Below are 16,301 nucleotides of genomic sequence, written 5' to 3' on the forward strand. Positions count from 1 at the left end.
AGCTAATTAACTCAAAACACCTGCAAAGGCCTTTAAATGGTCTCTCAGTCTAGTTCTGTAGGCTACACAATCATGGGGAAGACCGCTGACTTGACAGCTGTCCAAAAGACGACCATTGACACCTTGCACAAGGAGGGCAAGACACAAAAGGTCATTGCTAAAGAGGCTGGCTGTTCACAGAGCTCTGTGTCCAAGCACATTAATAGAGAGGCGAAGGGAAGGAAAAGATGTGGTAGAAAAAAGTGGACAAGCAATAGGGATTTTTCCAACACGACTTGGCACGTGCACACAGTGCCAAAGCTATCAGGAACTGGTGTAAGGACCATGGTATCGCTGTTCTTAATTGGCCAGCAAACTCACCTGACCTTAACCCTATAGAAAATCTATGGGGTATTGTGAAGAGGAAGATGCGATACGCCAGACCCAACAATGCAGAAGAGCTGAAGGCTACTATCAGAGCAACCTGGGCTCTCATAACACCTGAGCAGTGCCACAGACTGATGGACTCCATGCCACGCCGCATGGCTGCAGTAATTCAGGCAAAAGGAGCCCCAACTAAGTATTGAGTGCTGTACACGCTCATACTTTTCATGTTCATACTTTTCAGTTAGCCAGCATTTCTAAAAATCCTTTTTATGTATTGGTCTTAAGTTTTAATCATCATAATTAAATGAAATAAACACTTGAAATATATCAGTCTGTGTGTAATGAATGAATATAATATCCAAGTTTCACTTTTTGAATGGAATTACTGAAATAAATCAACTTTTTGACGATATTCTAATTATATGACCAGCACCTGTATGTGGAAATATTTGTGTGTGTGAATGGCCACATGGCGCACTGTGCATCCAGGAGCTTTGTAATCCTTTTTCTTCAGCCATTGTAGCAGTGGGGTGGTGGCGTCAATGGATGGATGTGGATGAATCTCCACATCTCCACTTACTAGCTTCTTTCCAGAGCTTTCAACTGGAGTTTGTCCGGTTGTCACAGAGATGGATCTGATCATTCATCCATCATTTGCTGATATGATACATACATGATACAGCTGAAACCTACAGGAAAAGCTAATCTTGAGTTGAGATTGTTTAGTCATACTACTTTATTGCCCAATACTGGATGGATTGTCATGAAATTTGGATCAGACATTTATGGTCCCCCATGGTAGACCTAAATAGCAAGGTGCTGATTTGTCCAATAGTTCTCTCCAGGTGCTCCGGCTTCCTCCTACCATCCAAAGACATGCAGTCTAGGTTGGCAGTCTAGGTTGATTGGTTACCCTAAATTGGTGTGAGCGTGAGTGGTTGTTTGTCTATGTGTGGCCCTGCGATGGACTGGCGACCTGTCCAGGGTGTACCCCGCCTTGCGCCTGATGTCAGCTGGGATTGGCTCCAGCCCCCCCCCGCGACCCTGTACGCAGGATAAGCGGTTGACGATGGATGGATGGATGGATGGATGGTTTGTCCAATATGGACGTAATTCCTCGGGATACTGGGAGTGAAGTGAATTAAAACCTCTGATTTACATACATTAACAGAGCAAAAGACCAAACATCAGAGTACCTGTTGACGGTCAACTTTCTGGCTTGTTCTGGAGCTTTAGACTATATTACACTGCATGGCCCTGCATGATCATGTACCTGCCTACCTTGGGGATCTACTGCAGCCCTATATTACCAGCAGGTCTCTAAGGTAATCTGGTCAGGATCCATTTGTTGTTCCTCAATCTAAGCTTAAAATAAAGGGGACTGTGCTTCTGATGTTGTGGCTCCTAAACCTATGAACTCTCTCCCTCTGGACACCTTTAAAAAGCAGCTCAAGAGATTTGTTCAGACTTGCCTTGGTGAAATTGTTTTTCTTTTAATTTCTATTTTATGGTGTTTTATGTCTGTATGTATGTTGGATGCTTTATTTCTTTTGTGAAGCACTTCGTGACATCTCTGTTAAAAGCTAGTAAGTGAACCTTGAGTTAAGATTGTTTTGTCAACTGCTGTTTCCAAAGTCAAGAATTACAGTAACTGTCAAGCTCAAATCATAGTAGCTGTACCTGTAAATTACAAAGTCAGAACAAGACCGTACCTTTAAATGTCCTCCAAAAGTGTCAAAGTTGAAGAATTTGCAGGCCTCGTTGCCATAACAGCCAGGCTCCATTACACCACGGAGCAGGATGTTACGACTCAGCAGCCCCACCTCTGCCCTCATATCCACCCCGTCCACCTCTTCACCCATGTGGATGAACTGTGCCTTACCTGCACGAACACATGCATTTAAGCACACAGGCAGGCATGCACACACACACACACACACACACACACACACACACACACACATAGAGACATCGCACCTCAGCTCAAGGGCATTAAACATTACAACAACCACAATATAGAGACATCTATAGCTTCACTGTTTCTACTAAACATTCCATTCAACCAGATGCCAGTTCTCACCAGAGACTGAGAAAAGTACACTTTATTGTTTGTTTGCTGTGTGTGTGTGTGTGTGTGCGTGCAACTGAACAGATGTTTCAGATAATTGTGATGGAGGACATAATGGTGAAGCTCTCTTTTTAAAGGACAATGGGCAAGCAGCGCTGGTGAACACACAGAGGCACTCACAATGCTACATAACACATAGACACACATTTTCAAACTTTAATTTATGTAGAGCAGTTTGTTAAGACTGTGTGTGTGAGAGCGAGCAAGAGAGACAGAGGCAGAGGAAGAGAGAGGAAAGCTGACCATGAGTGGGGCCATAGCCCGGTTTTTAGAAATAGCAAAGTTATTTCCTGCTAGGGGGGGTTCGGGGCCATGCCCCTTCCAAACTGAACAGAGGAGCACAAATGTAGTCTCTTTCAGGTTTTGGCCTAAATTACCTGTGTGTTTTAACACTCATTACTGAAGTTCGTCCAAACAATAAACATAATCTAATAATTACACACGGCAGTGACAGTGAACATTTTATGCATGGAATAAAGTAGAACAAAGGAAAAGCTTTTGTGTAATAAATATATTAAGATAATATTAATAATTAATGTAATATAAAAATGCAAAAATTAAGTAACCAGGTAGCTTTTGGATGCAGGAACACTGCTTACCTACTGTACTGTAGCCTACTGCCCAGTTTGTACCTTTTTGTTTTTAACTCTTGGGTAAGGGTAGCCAGGCAGGGATGGAAATTGGCGGGTTGCTACACCCACCAATTTGACATGCAAGGGAAAAAAGAGGTACTGGAAGCCTTTTAACTGGGAAATTACAATTTGACTTGAACTTATTTATTTGCAAAAAAATCCACCGACTAGATAAGTTGTATAAAAAAGTTAAAAAGATTGTATACTTAATAAATCTTTAATTTAAATATATCCCAATACATAATATGCCCTTTAAACTAATAAATAATACTTCATTGTATTTCAAAATTTTCAGGATGACGATGTAAGAGTGGGGTATTTACTGACATATTTTATGTTGTAGAACAAACGTGAACATCTCTGTTAACCACAGACCTAATTTTAGACATCTAACAAAAAACCCATTCACTTTGAGACGAGGGAAGAGAATGTGCTAAAATGCTGACTCATTTCCAGGTTTTAGGACTCATTCCTGCAGCACTCTATTAATGTAAGTTAATAAAACTGTCGCTGTCACTGACGCTGTGAAAGTTAAGGTTAACCTCCCTCTTCCCCAGCTCCACCCTCTCGCCCAAATATGGTCATTTCTGGCTCCAAAAAAAGGCATGGGGATGGACACAAAAGCAAACTCGAGACTACAGAACGGTAGTCCACAAAGCAAAGGCTGATGTCACAGTGGCTACATCCACATCTTCTCATAAAGTCTGTGGTCTGGACCAAAGAAAAAATTACATTATTTCCTTTTAGTTCCTGGTTGTGTTCACACTAGCTAAAGTTAACCGAGAGCGGTAAAGATGAACTTACAGACTCAGGTAACTCAACAGACTGACAGGTAAGTCATTTAGGGCTGAAACGATTCATCGATTAAATCGATAACATCGATTCATAAAATGTTTCGACACAAATTCTTTGCATCGATGCTTCCTTTAATCCAAGTAACTTTACAGCACAGTGTTTCGCAGGGACATTTATTCCTGTGGCACATCACGCTTACGATGTGAACACGACGTGATTATGATGGAGCTGTTTGCAAACTGGAGGAAAAGAGAGAAAATAGCGAGGGACAAAGAAGAAAGTGTCCAAAGTATGGGATTATTTCAAGCTAAAGAAAACAACTCTGTAATGTTACCGTCCGTCCACCGTAAAACGAAACTTATGTTGCCTCGGCAACAGCATGGCGGTGCCTGATCAGAAAGCAGCCGGTGTTCTGCCAGCGGACCACAGACAAGGTAACAGTAACAGCAACGTTAGCATTTAGCTGAAATCATGATTGATTGTTGAGTTGAAGCCAAAGTAAGCTGCAGACCTCAGCTGATAATGTGACCACGTGCGTTTGTTGTTCTCCTTTTTTGGCCGTGAGTTGTGACCTCACAGTCATGAGTTAACTGGGTGTCGGGGAGCTGCACCTTATAACTCCCCTGCAGCTCTCTCTGTAGCTCAGACAATCCCTGCTACCTGCAGGGTGTGCTAATCCATCCTTTCACCCAGATTCTTTGTCTTTATGATCGCCATCTTTATAATAAGAAAAAAAGCTGTTTCGTGTGCAGGATCGCTCATTTCACGTTTCACATTTCACGTGTGTTTTCTTGACAAAACGTGGTTTGGAGACCAGCGTCGGGTGACAGAGCCGCTGTCAGTTCCTGTAGTGTGTGTGTCCCATTCATGTTTGTGATTGTAAAGCAGCTGTCTGGTTGTTGGTCTGATGTTTGCTGTATGACACACTATGAAGTTCCTAAAGGATAAATAAATATCTATCTCCTATAAACGTGCACAGCTGATCCCGTTACGGTCGGGGGGGAGGGGTTCCGCCACCAAGCAAAAGTACATCTTAAACGACGCATCGATGAATCGTTGAAATATAAATATATATAATATATATAAATATCGAAGCTTCGAATATTAAAATCATCATTAGCTGCAGCCCTAAACTCATTCACTGGACAGTGGTGATGTTATTCTGTACATTTATGTTCTCTGGTGTCACAAAAAGCCTACAAAGAAATAACTGATCATGAGTATCATTAACAGTATATACACCATGTTATGAATAATGAAAAACAGGTGAAGACAGGGCAAAACTGAGGTGTGTTGTGCAGCAATATTCACACTCACACTGGGTCAAAGCTACAGTATTATGCATTTCACATAGTGTCCAATTTACACCTCAGCAAATTATATTGAGGCTGAGGAGAACAAAGAGGATCACATGAAAGTCAGGGACAAGAAGAAAAGGGCAGCAAAATAACACAGTAAGAGGTAGAATGGTGCAGTGACGATAACAGCTGTTCCACGCATCCTCCACTCCTACACATTCACATCCTGAACAACACAAATGTGCTGATTAGGAGAAACAAAGCGACGAGAAAAAAAAAAAAGATATCAAAGAAATGTTCAAGTGCAAAATCTGAGAGACAGAAGATCACACCCACATGCTTAATCTCTTTTCTCCTCCTACTCCCTCCACCAGCACAGCAAGGACTCAAAAAGTACAAATGAATACTTTCGCTCCAGCTCAGACTTCAAACAGCAACAGCCTAGGCTTAATAGAATTATTTTTAGATCCTACTTTACTACCTAGTGTTTACTGTCATACAGTTCCTCTTATCTGAAAATGGTTCTGTGCTGTTGTCCTATTGGAGTTGTCAGGCCAAGATGTCGGCAGTGCTACCAAAGCGCCATTTATCAGCCATATTCTCAAAAAAAACCTCTTACCCGATTGGATACAAAACAGCCAATCAGTGTTACTTTCTCCAAGTCTGTGATTGGCTGGTTTGTGGCACATTGTAATACACTGGAAAGCTGATCGAGCGTGCAGGCAGAGTTGAGAGTGCACACAGCGGTGAGAGAAGAGTGAGCCGGTGCTCAGTTGCCTGCTAGAGCAAAGAGCAGAGACTGAGCAAGTGTAGGCAGACTTGAGCAGGCCAAAACAAATTTTTATTTGCTCAAATATTTATTTTCTCTTCAATATATAATTTGTGTGCTTTCCAAAGTCTTACTGTGTGCACACGGAAATCCCACACTGTGGGCACACATATGACCCCATATACTTAAATAATGACTTTTCTACATCTAGTAATGGTTAAAGCCTCACAAAGCCAGCTCAAAGTGTTCATTTGTCTTGTTTGGAGATGGATGTAAATTTAAACAGGCTGTTCAAGATATGAATGACAACGCTCTCCTTCAATCAGACATCAGCATGAACCCTTCCTATACCCAACGAATAATCAAACCATTCGCCTGTTCAGTGATTGGTCTTTCATTCAAATCAGGTAAACAATGGCAGATTTCTGGAAACAATGCCTAAATTAAAACTTACACTACCTACCAAAATCAGTTTCTGAGTACGTCTAATGCCAGAAATAACCCATGCAATATTAGAAACAAACTTGCCTACAACTATATGGTACGTGGACAGTTCTGGGGATGTTCTGATAATTTTTCCTTATTTGGTTGCTTAGTCATGAAGTGGTTTTTTAATGCTACAGCAGTCAATAATATTTTAAACAAACGTGTGATTACAACATGGCAACAACTCCATGCACAAAGCGAGAAGAATATGGCAGGCCTGCACTGGATCACCATGTGCCAGACCTCATTGCCTAACATCAGTGTTTGACCTCACTGATGCTCTTGAATGTGAGCAAACAGTCTGGCATAACAGTATGTCCATTGTTTCAGAAACCTGTGATGCATTTTCACATGCCACTTATGTTTAGGAGTCCTCACACTTTGACCATGTAATGTATCTACTGACCCAGTTTTGTAAATGGGGTTTGTGTGTTTTTGAGAGGGGTCATCATGTCAGTCATGCAGAGTTTGCTGACTGGTTCTTTATGTACTTGTTGGGAATGATCAGTTCTCAGTGGATGTTTAAATCTCATAGTGAAAACTGACCTGGAGAGATGTAGCCTGGCTTTATGCTCAATTATGCTCTATCGTTTATATCGTTGAGTCACAAATTCCACACTTTACCATAATATTTTGGTGAGGGAAAGACACAATGCACAGCTGTGAAGTTAACTTTACATTGGAATTCAACATCTATCAAATGTCCAACGTAAAACAAATATCCAACTTGAAACTAACTTCACTGCGGCCCGTTCTTCCACACCTGCCAGTGTTGTGGAGAAGAAATTTCTGAAATATAATGGACGAGCCACACACCACTATCCAGCAGTGGCAGCCATGAATTGTGTGTCAGTCAGGTAACGTTAAACGACTTGCCCATGGACATGCAGGTGACTTTATAGTTCGCCAAGACGCTGCGGTGATGTTAGCTGTAGCAGCAGGAGAGCTATGAGTATCGCTGTCTGGAGATGCTGTGTTGCTCTTGGACAGTCTCGTCCTCTCGTGATAGCTTTGCAGCAGCAAGTAGCATCAGTTTTCTAACCCACAACCTAGCTATCATTAGTTATATTGCTGTGTCGTTGTTCACTCTATCATGCTATTTGTCATGATGTTGGATTTCTTCCTTCTAAGTTTACACTTACCCCATCTTTATAACTTAATGCAGAGAATATCCTATGGCAGTTCCAGTTGGAAATGCCATCTTTCATTGAATTTACAAAAAATGTTCTATATCGGGATATCTATTATTTGGGATGTGAAATTATCTATATCAGGATATGAATTTTTTTGTCATATCGCACAGCCCTAGAATATATAATAGAAATAGAATAATGCTAAATCCTTCATCACTGCTCAAGGCCATAGATCCACTCCCCAACATTTATTTTCTACACTAATCATCATTTATGCCATTTATAACTGTCAAAAGTTCAACATGTAAAACCCAGGCACAAGTTATTGGACTCAAACTGATAAATAGCCCTGGGCTATCTGTCTTTTTCTCAGCCATCTCCCAGCTCTCAGCTGCCAACAACAAAAACACCCTCCCTGATTGCGCATAACCTCAGGGGCTGGGGAGTAGACCTGATTATCACTGCATGTTCAAAAACGGTGCTGCAAAGTGGCACGCAGGCAGGAATTAATGACATGGATTACAGTCAGGAGGAGAGTGACAGGAGCTCTGAGGAGCAGCCACGGGCTCACAAAAACAGGATTTGCATGGCCTAACACCCGGTGACGTCAGAGAGCCGAGGAAAAACACGGTTACTGCTGACATTTATTATTTTTATTTTAATTATACAGAACAACAGTGAAGGCTGACCTGAATAACTCTACAGAATGTGAACTCTGCTGAGAGGGAAATATTTGTGTTCAAACCAGCATACGTTTCCATGTGTCCGTGTCTGTATATCTGTGTGTCAGCGTGAATGAACCCAGTCAGCAACACACAGTACTCCGGCATGCAGACTGAGACATTCCTTTGGCCCTGATTCAGTCCAAACACCTTCCACTGACTCCCACACAATGCTCTAGGCTGTGTCAACTTGGCCTCTATTAGACTTTGTGTTAATGTTCACGTGCATGCGCACGCACACGCACGCACACACGCACACACACACCCCTCTGTAGATTCAGCCTTAATGCTCTTTGATGGATTCATTGCAATTTAAATGGTTTCAGTGATTTAAATCTGTTCAGGCAGATAGAAATGCCATACTTTAACAGGGAGTTTATTCCAAATCACTATATCTAAAGGAGGAACACATTCACTCACTCTCTCTTCAATAAAAGAAATGATCACAACCTGAATTTTTCAGAATTTTGCAAGCAAAGATAGCAATAAATTACAGTTATGATACTTAAGATGTTTGTTGAATTTGTAATGCCTATGGTAATTAGTGGTAACAGCAAGTGCAGTTTAATAACACAGGTCTGTTCAAAATGAGAGATGTTGTTATGGTCAGCGGTACGGCTCCTCCCTTTCCTAGTGTTTCTGCTGTGTTCTCCCCATCCGTGTGTTTGTTTTGTTTGCCCTGTCTGTCAATTCAATTCAATGCTGTCAAAGCAGTAAGTCTATTTGACAAACAATAAAATTAAATTAAAAAAGACAGAGTAAAAAAAACAAAATATATCGTACATTGTAAATAAGTCCTGCCAAGGGACAATTATTAAAATAACAAACAATAATAATACTAATAATAATTGTGATAATGTCACAGTAATTTTATACAAACAACAACAATTATTTATTTTTCATATTAGTTTCCACTGGTGGTCCTCAGTTTGTGGCATGAGGAGATATATTTTGCTGCAACGATTTGGCTTTTGGGCATTTCTCCCAGTAAACAGGGGAGTTTCTGTGTGTCTGATATGAATTCGAATTCGGGGTATATTTGGGAAATGTTTTTCTCGTACATTTTTGTATTTAGGGCATGAGGTTAGAAAGCAGCTCTATCTCTGCTCCCAGTGTGACACAGGACAGGTAGAGTCTCTCCTCTTGTGGTAGCCAGCTCTGTCTGTGGCGACCCTTTTCTATGGCCAGGCTGTGTTCACTCAGTCTGTATGTCATCATCACTTTTCTTAGTTTAGGACATTTTATTGTGCTCAGGGCCCTCATGTATAAATGCTGCCTATGCACAAAAAGGTTTAAGACGCTGGTTTTCACACACGTGTGATGTATAAAAATGAATGTGACATGAGAATGTGGGGGCCGTGGTGCAAACTATTGAGCTGCCGTGATAAAAGCAAACTTTTATCTGGCTCTGTCAGTAAACTCCAACATACTCATAACTCTCCAAAAGTATTAAAATAACGTTTCCTCTCCAGTTTCTGTGTATATGTCTATGAATTAGTCTATGAAAAACATAATTATGTCTGATACACCATAAATGTTTGATCATGTATGTGGATGTTTAATATCAAATTAAAATTGAAAGTGAGATGAATAGATAATGTTGCCTGTCACACGTTAATTTCACGTCATATCAAATGTTATGACTTAATCATTTAAACATTCAAACCAGCAGTGTTGTTTGTGCTTGCGCTAGTGAGCCATAACTATTCCATAATGCATCTTTCAATTGTAAAAGATATAAGCCAAGTGCCAACTCAAATCTCGAATCAATGTCAGCAAAATATGTCATCAGCCCTGACACTCACAGTCAGTTGTGGAGCACTAGAGAACTGCCAGCATAAAGTCAGGATAGGGGCAGGTGGCAGAATTCCGGCTTGCCTTTCCCCGATATTAGACGTAAATATAGCTATTAAGTGGCTAACTGATTGAATCATCATCTTAAAAATCCAAGATAACATTAAATAGCATTAAATAATTGCAGAACAGAGAATACAGTAGTTAATAATAGTAATAATATCCTCTATGCATATATCACCACCATCTGTAGTCTACCAGAGATAGGGACAGAGTTTGAGACTCGGACTCGAGTCCGACTTAAGTCGCACACACAGTCACTTTAGACTCGACTTGAAACTCATCCTTAAAAGACTTCAGACTTGACTCAGACTCGAGGTGCGGGACTCATGAACAATGTTTATCTTTAGGAAACATCTGATGAGTTTGCTGTTAGTCCGTGTGGCCACACATGAGAGAGGACAACAAACACCGGCAGCTGCTCCGCCATTCATCATAAACTTTGGCTTTAAAACTTCATACAACAAGGCCCAAACAAAGAAGCACTGAACTCAAAATAGGTTAGTAAACTGATGTTAGTGGACAATTCTACCAAACACACCCTAGCTTTTTGGGGTGTGTTTGTTGGGTGTGAGGTTGTAGGAAAACAACTGTCGATTAGAACTTGGGTCTTATTTTTGTAGCTCCAGCCATTGGATGTATCAGTTGTGATTTCTCACCAAAGAAATAGTTTCCAGCCTGTCTGATAGTCCGACTGCTTGTGTTTACTGAGCCATTAAACAAATTTTACACTATGTTGCAGTGTTCCAAGATCTCAAATACTTCCAAATACAATTTCACTGAAAAAGCCTATTGCCTGAGCTCTGAAAATACAACCTGAGTATTTATGGTATGGTTTTCCTTTTTCAGTTGTAAACAGGATTTACTTAAAATTTGTACCAAAGAAACCAGATAATTTCTATAATGCAGTTATTAATCTTTTGTATTAATAATTCAACCTGACCGGATTAACGCCAATCTTAGGCTCCAATTGTCACTTTGTCTATGCAGAAAACAAACTGGAATTTTACTTCATGCATGCATAATTTCCAGTGAAACCCTTGTGTTTAGGTACCCAGTTTCTAATCCTGCACAGGACAGGAGGACTCTCTCAGTAACAATAGTACTAGTAGTACAATTCACTACTACATAGGGGTAATTACAGAAATAAATAAAGAAGCACATACATTAAAAATATTAGAGAATATAAATTATATGTAAAAAAAAGAATTGTTTGTTAATCACTTTCTAAGAAACCCCTCAGTTCCTTTAATGGAGATCTAACTTATAATCTTTCTGTGTTTTTTTGTATTATAGTAGACCCAGACTCAAACTAAGTGTGATTAAGCTTTTTTTATTCCAGCATCAAAACTGTGAAACAAACTGCCTGACTGCGTTAAAGGTTACCGGAATGCAATGCCATTATAAGAAATTGATTTGAAACACAGTTTTACCTCTGTGTGTCTCATGTATTTTCACTTGTGATATGTGTTTGATCTTTATTCATTAGTCCAGTTTGTTTCTTGTTCTGTCACCTTTTGCTTTTAACCTTGTAGAACATTTTACTTTGGTTTGTGTTTTATGTGCTGTAAAGGTAAAGTTGACTTTACGTAACTTGCCATTTTAATTTAAAATGAAATTCCTTCAAAAGTCTTCCAGGGAAGAGAGCCAGGATACAGCCATTGCTGGCCTAGCTTGGACTTAAGGCTGCACCTGGTAAATGTCCGGTCTGGAGGAAATGGGACTCTTCCTGCCAGCAGGCTTCGTAAAAGTCTGACATTGGAAACAGTGCCCATCCACTTTGACTGCATTTGAGCACCAAGCATCACCATGTAAACACGCAGCCGCCTCCTCTGATCTCGCCAGAGCCTTGCACTCTCACAGAAAGCTGTGCCCGTTGTGCGCTCCGGAACCATTGCTGGCCCTGACAATATTGAAGCCCTAGGCGAAATTTTAAATTGCCGCCCCCACCACCATGCCCAATCCTAAAAGTTCACCTAGGGGTGGGAGTCATCACTCCTTTATTCACAGGTATTGTTTCAAACATTCAGCAACCAAACTCACAATTTTAGCATGTATAGATGAACAGCCAAGTCAGTAATCATGGTCAATAATGAATAAGTGAGATCAGCATACTTTTCAACCTCCACATGATAGCCTAAATTGGGGGACCAGACATATATGTGTCCCTCCATAAACTGTGTGTCAACCCAGAGACAGAGAGTTTCTTGCATTATGGGGTAGATTTCAGTGGCAGAGGGGACAGAAATGAAGAGGAGCATCTGGGAGTCCTCCCCCAGAAAATCTTTAGCATTGAAGACTTAATTTCTCGCAATTATGGTGGAAAGGTCATTTATGTAAAAGGAAACACGAAATTCAGGCAGCAGGTGACAATTCAAAATATAAAAAAATAATAGAATATAACGCAGCACACATGCAGCATGATTCAGCCTTCCCTCCTTTTTGTGTCTTGTTTGGGATGTGCATGTGGCACCTTTCCACCTCAAGTAAGTTAATTTTAATTTAGTTATAAACTCCTGGACTTTAATAGCTCCTGTGTTTCAACAGGTTTTTTGCTCATGTTCAAAACTTTCTGCACATTCTCTCCCAAATATCTGTGTTCTCTGACATGTAGAGAAAAAAGTCGTAATATAACAAGACTGATTCATTATTTATATACATAATATTTTTTAAGTCTACCTGTCCTTTACTCTGCTGTGCATCACTTATTGCTTGGCTGGAATTATCATCTTTAGACCGTTTGACTGACACATTGCACATTCTACATGTTGCATGTGAAACCGAAACCAACTGGAAAACACTCCACACACATGTTAATTTAAGCAGCTCAGCTCAGCGAGGCTGTGCCTCAGGTTTTAAATGTTTAAACTGCAAAACTCTACATAACGACACGACTCGTCACAACTGTCTGGACTCTCAGCGCGAGGTGCACTTTATTACTATCACGGCATATGCCGGTGTCGCAGCAGCTGGGCAGAGTTGAAAATCTTCCCTTGTAATAGCCCCAGACAATTTGCGCCCTAGGCAACTGCCTATGTTGCCTATGCCACGGGTCGGCCCTGTCAGGAACATTGATGGGGCAGGTCTGTGTAAAGATGTGGGCTTAACAGTCTTCGATTTCCCGGTGTTTGGCAGTATGAGTCCCATTTCTTCCAGAAGGGACATTTACCAGGAGCAAGCTGGGCCAGCAAGGACTTTATTCTGGCTCTCTTCCCTCTCCTCTGGAGCGATCACAGCACCCGCCATGGTGCCTGGTCCTTTTGATTAAGTACGTAAATATGCCTATTGAGCAGTAATCAGCATAGGAAATGTCTGGTCCAAAGTAAAATTCACGGTCAAGGTCACGGTCACTTCAAAACCTAGTACAGGCAAGGACAATACGAGCTGAGACAGTCAGTTACACTCTCCCCTACAACAACAGCTACTGTCAAAATGTCAGCTCACAAACATGTTAAAGAAGAGACTTTATGCCAATACTTAAAAATCTAGTTAGTCTGAGCCTTAACTTGAATACAATAAGTTGAAATGCCTTGTCAGTACATAAATGTTTCCCAAGCAACATCAAACCCTGTCATGTAAGGTAACACACTGTAGGTCACTGGTTCTCTCACCTTGGACCCTAACCTGGTTGGATGTGCAGGTAGGGCAGGGCAACAGGGTAAACTCTTCTGCCTGGTGCATGGAGTAGTCCGTACTGGCCACCACCACCCGATCCCCGGACACCCAGCCCTGGGGCTGGTCGGCGAGCTCCAAGATGCTGCTGTTGGACAACATATCGATGGAAATGGAGGCCTGTGGGTGAACTACGGGTGGAGAGGGTGAGAGTTAGAGCTCACAGAATACAGCAAAGCTGGCACACATACTGCTGCATTCACACAGGCCTACAGAGTCACACACTTTAATAATTGTTATGTCTGTGCTATTTCTTTAGTCATCTATCTATCCTGAACCACCACAACTAACTCCTTTGAATGCAAAGGAGCAGTTGTTCTACTCAGTCTCTCAGAGTCACCCCAGACACCCTGCCACAAGCTCATAACCATAGATGAGGGTTGGAAGAGATTGACTGGCAAAACAAGAGGTGCACCTAAAGCCCTCTTCAGCCAAAAGAGTAACCAAAGTCATTATTGCTGACAAAGCACTAATCTGCCCCATCAATCATGTATTATATCTTACCCATCACTTGATATGAAAGACCCTGAGATGCTAGAATTCCTCCGCTTGCACTACTCCTAGTTACAACCCCATCTTTAATGTGCTGACAACTCATTAGTGCCGATTTACAGTCGGCTGCAAACAATTCCAGTGCACGTTGGAAGTACAGGTTTAAAAACCCAGAAGGAGTATGTCATTAGCAAAAAGCAGAGATGCAATCCTGAGGTCATCATACCAGACACTCTCTGTTCCCCAGCTTTGTCAAGAGATTCAGTCCATTGAATTAACAAACAGAGCCCTTGCACAGCACAACACCCAAAGAGAATGAACAATAAGCACCAGATGGTTCACAGCAACAGTCCCGGCACCCTGTATTTTCGCAGAACCCCTCAGTTATTTCCCCACAATGAGTTTACATTCCTTCATTTTCATTGTGATACAAGTAGCAGTGGGCTACATGCATTTTTATGCAACTTTATTTTGCCTAGTTTCATTACTGAATAGGAGACTACCGCTGTGCACTTGTTTTTATGTTCATTAATTCATTCAAAGCAGCAAAAATGTTGAAAATAAAGTCTGCAGTGTGTGTTATTCAAAAGTTGTTGTCTTCACTCTCAGCAATCTCAACAGGAGAAAATGTAATGTCAGACCAAGCTGACCAAGTAGTTTTTGCAGTCCCACTGTAGCATCTCTATAGCAACCATAGCCCGAATGTGTAGTTACAGTTTTGAGGAGGCATGTGTCAGCTATGGCATAAAATCAGAGCAGGTGCCATGCGTGCGCACAAACCTTAAAATCTTTACTAGTTTGTGCAACTTTAAAAGGTGCGTAGTACCTAAAACCAGTTCTGCCAACATTAGTGCAAACACAAGGGATATCTAAGGTTAAGTAGTTACTGGATCGTATGCTATAGTTACTAAATGGGTTGTACCAAGTGACAACCTGACAAAAGATCACGCCAACACTTCTTAGCACTTGCTACATAACACACAGACTACAGACAAGCCCAAACAGAGGTCCGCTCAGAATGGTTGGAGCAGTACTTGTGACTCTGGGGTGTTTTGTGGCTGTATACTTACAGAAGTGGAAGTGTCACACAGATACTCAAATACATACCATACTCACAAACATATACACAGACACTGACAGTATGTGATGAACATACCCAGTTTTCCACAGAGGAAGCGGACCCTGTAGTTGTGACAGAGGCCATGAGCCTGGTCCTTGTTGAGACAGACAAAGCCATAGTCCTTGTCATTCTTGTAGATCACATCTCCTGTCTGGTTGGATGGTATGCCATCATGGGTTTCAGCCTTACAAGGGAAAGACACATTTTAATCAGCAGAACAACATTGTTGTGTGACTGGTCTATAGTTTGAGGAAGAGATGTCTGGCCACTTGTCATCAGGATATCCCTTGTTTGCAGGCATCTAAAATGATGTGTTTATGCATCAGACATCTGGTATATGTCTAGTTTCTGGCTTTTGTAGGCAAACAGTTTATATTACACACTACTAATTTAAATTTTGAGCAGCACACCACAAAGCTTGTTCAATCATGTTTTTATCAACTTAGAAATATAGCAAAAATTCGATCTATGTTAACTTTTAAGGACACCGAGACCATTTTACACGCCTTCATCTCTTCACGCCTGGATTATTGCAACAGCCTTTTCACCTGTTTAACCCAAAAATCTATTGATCGACTCCAGACTGTCCAGAACTCAGCTGCCAGGCTTTTAACCAGAACAAAGAAATATGACCACATTACTCCTATTTTAGCTTCATTACACTGGCTCCCAGTATGTTTTAGAATTGACTTTAAAATTCTATTGATCACTTTTAAAGCTCTTCATGGCCTCTCGCCTTGTTATATTTCTGAACTTTTAGTCCCATACGCACCAGCACGTACCTTGAGATCCTCGGGCAGAGGTCTGTTGTCTGTTCCAGAGTCTCGACTGAAA

At 41.1% G+C, this 16,301-nt stretch overlaps 1 protein-coding gene across 1 annotated transcript in view; it reads right to left on the reverse strand.

Moving 5' to 3' along the window:
• LOC123985987 (cell migration inducing hyaluronidase 1) overlaps window positions 1-16,301 on the reverse strand; it is a 134,934-nt gene that overhangs the window by 50,078 nt on the left and 68,555 nt on the right. Inside the window, exons 4-6 of the mRNA XM_046074017.1 lie at window positions 15,504-15,651; window positions 13,795-13,986; window positions 2,079-2,248 (exon numbers count right to left, since the gene is read on the reverse strand). Of these exons, the coding sequence (XP_045929973.1) occupies window positions 2,079-2,248; window positions 13,795-13,986; window positions 15,504-15,651 (510 nt within the window). The remainder of the gene's footprint in view (window positions 1-2,078; window positions 2,249-13,794; window positions 13,987-15,503; window positions 15,652-16,301) is intronic.

This window comes from Micropterus dolomieu, linkage group LG17 (assembly GCF_021292245.1).
Source record: "Micropterus dolomieu isolate WLL.071019.BEF.003 ecotype Adirondacks linkage group LG17, ASM2129224v1, whole genome shotgun sequence".
Classification (NCBI taxonomy): Eukaryota; Metazoa; Chordata; class Actinopteri; order Centrarchiformes; family Centrarchidae; genus Micropterus; species Micropterus dolomieu.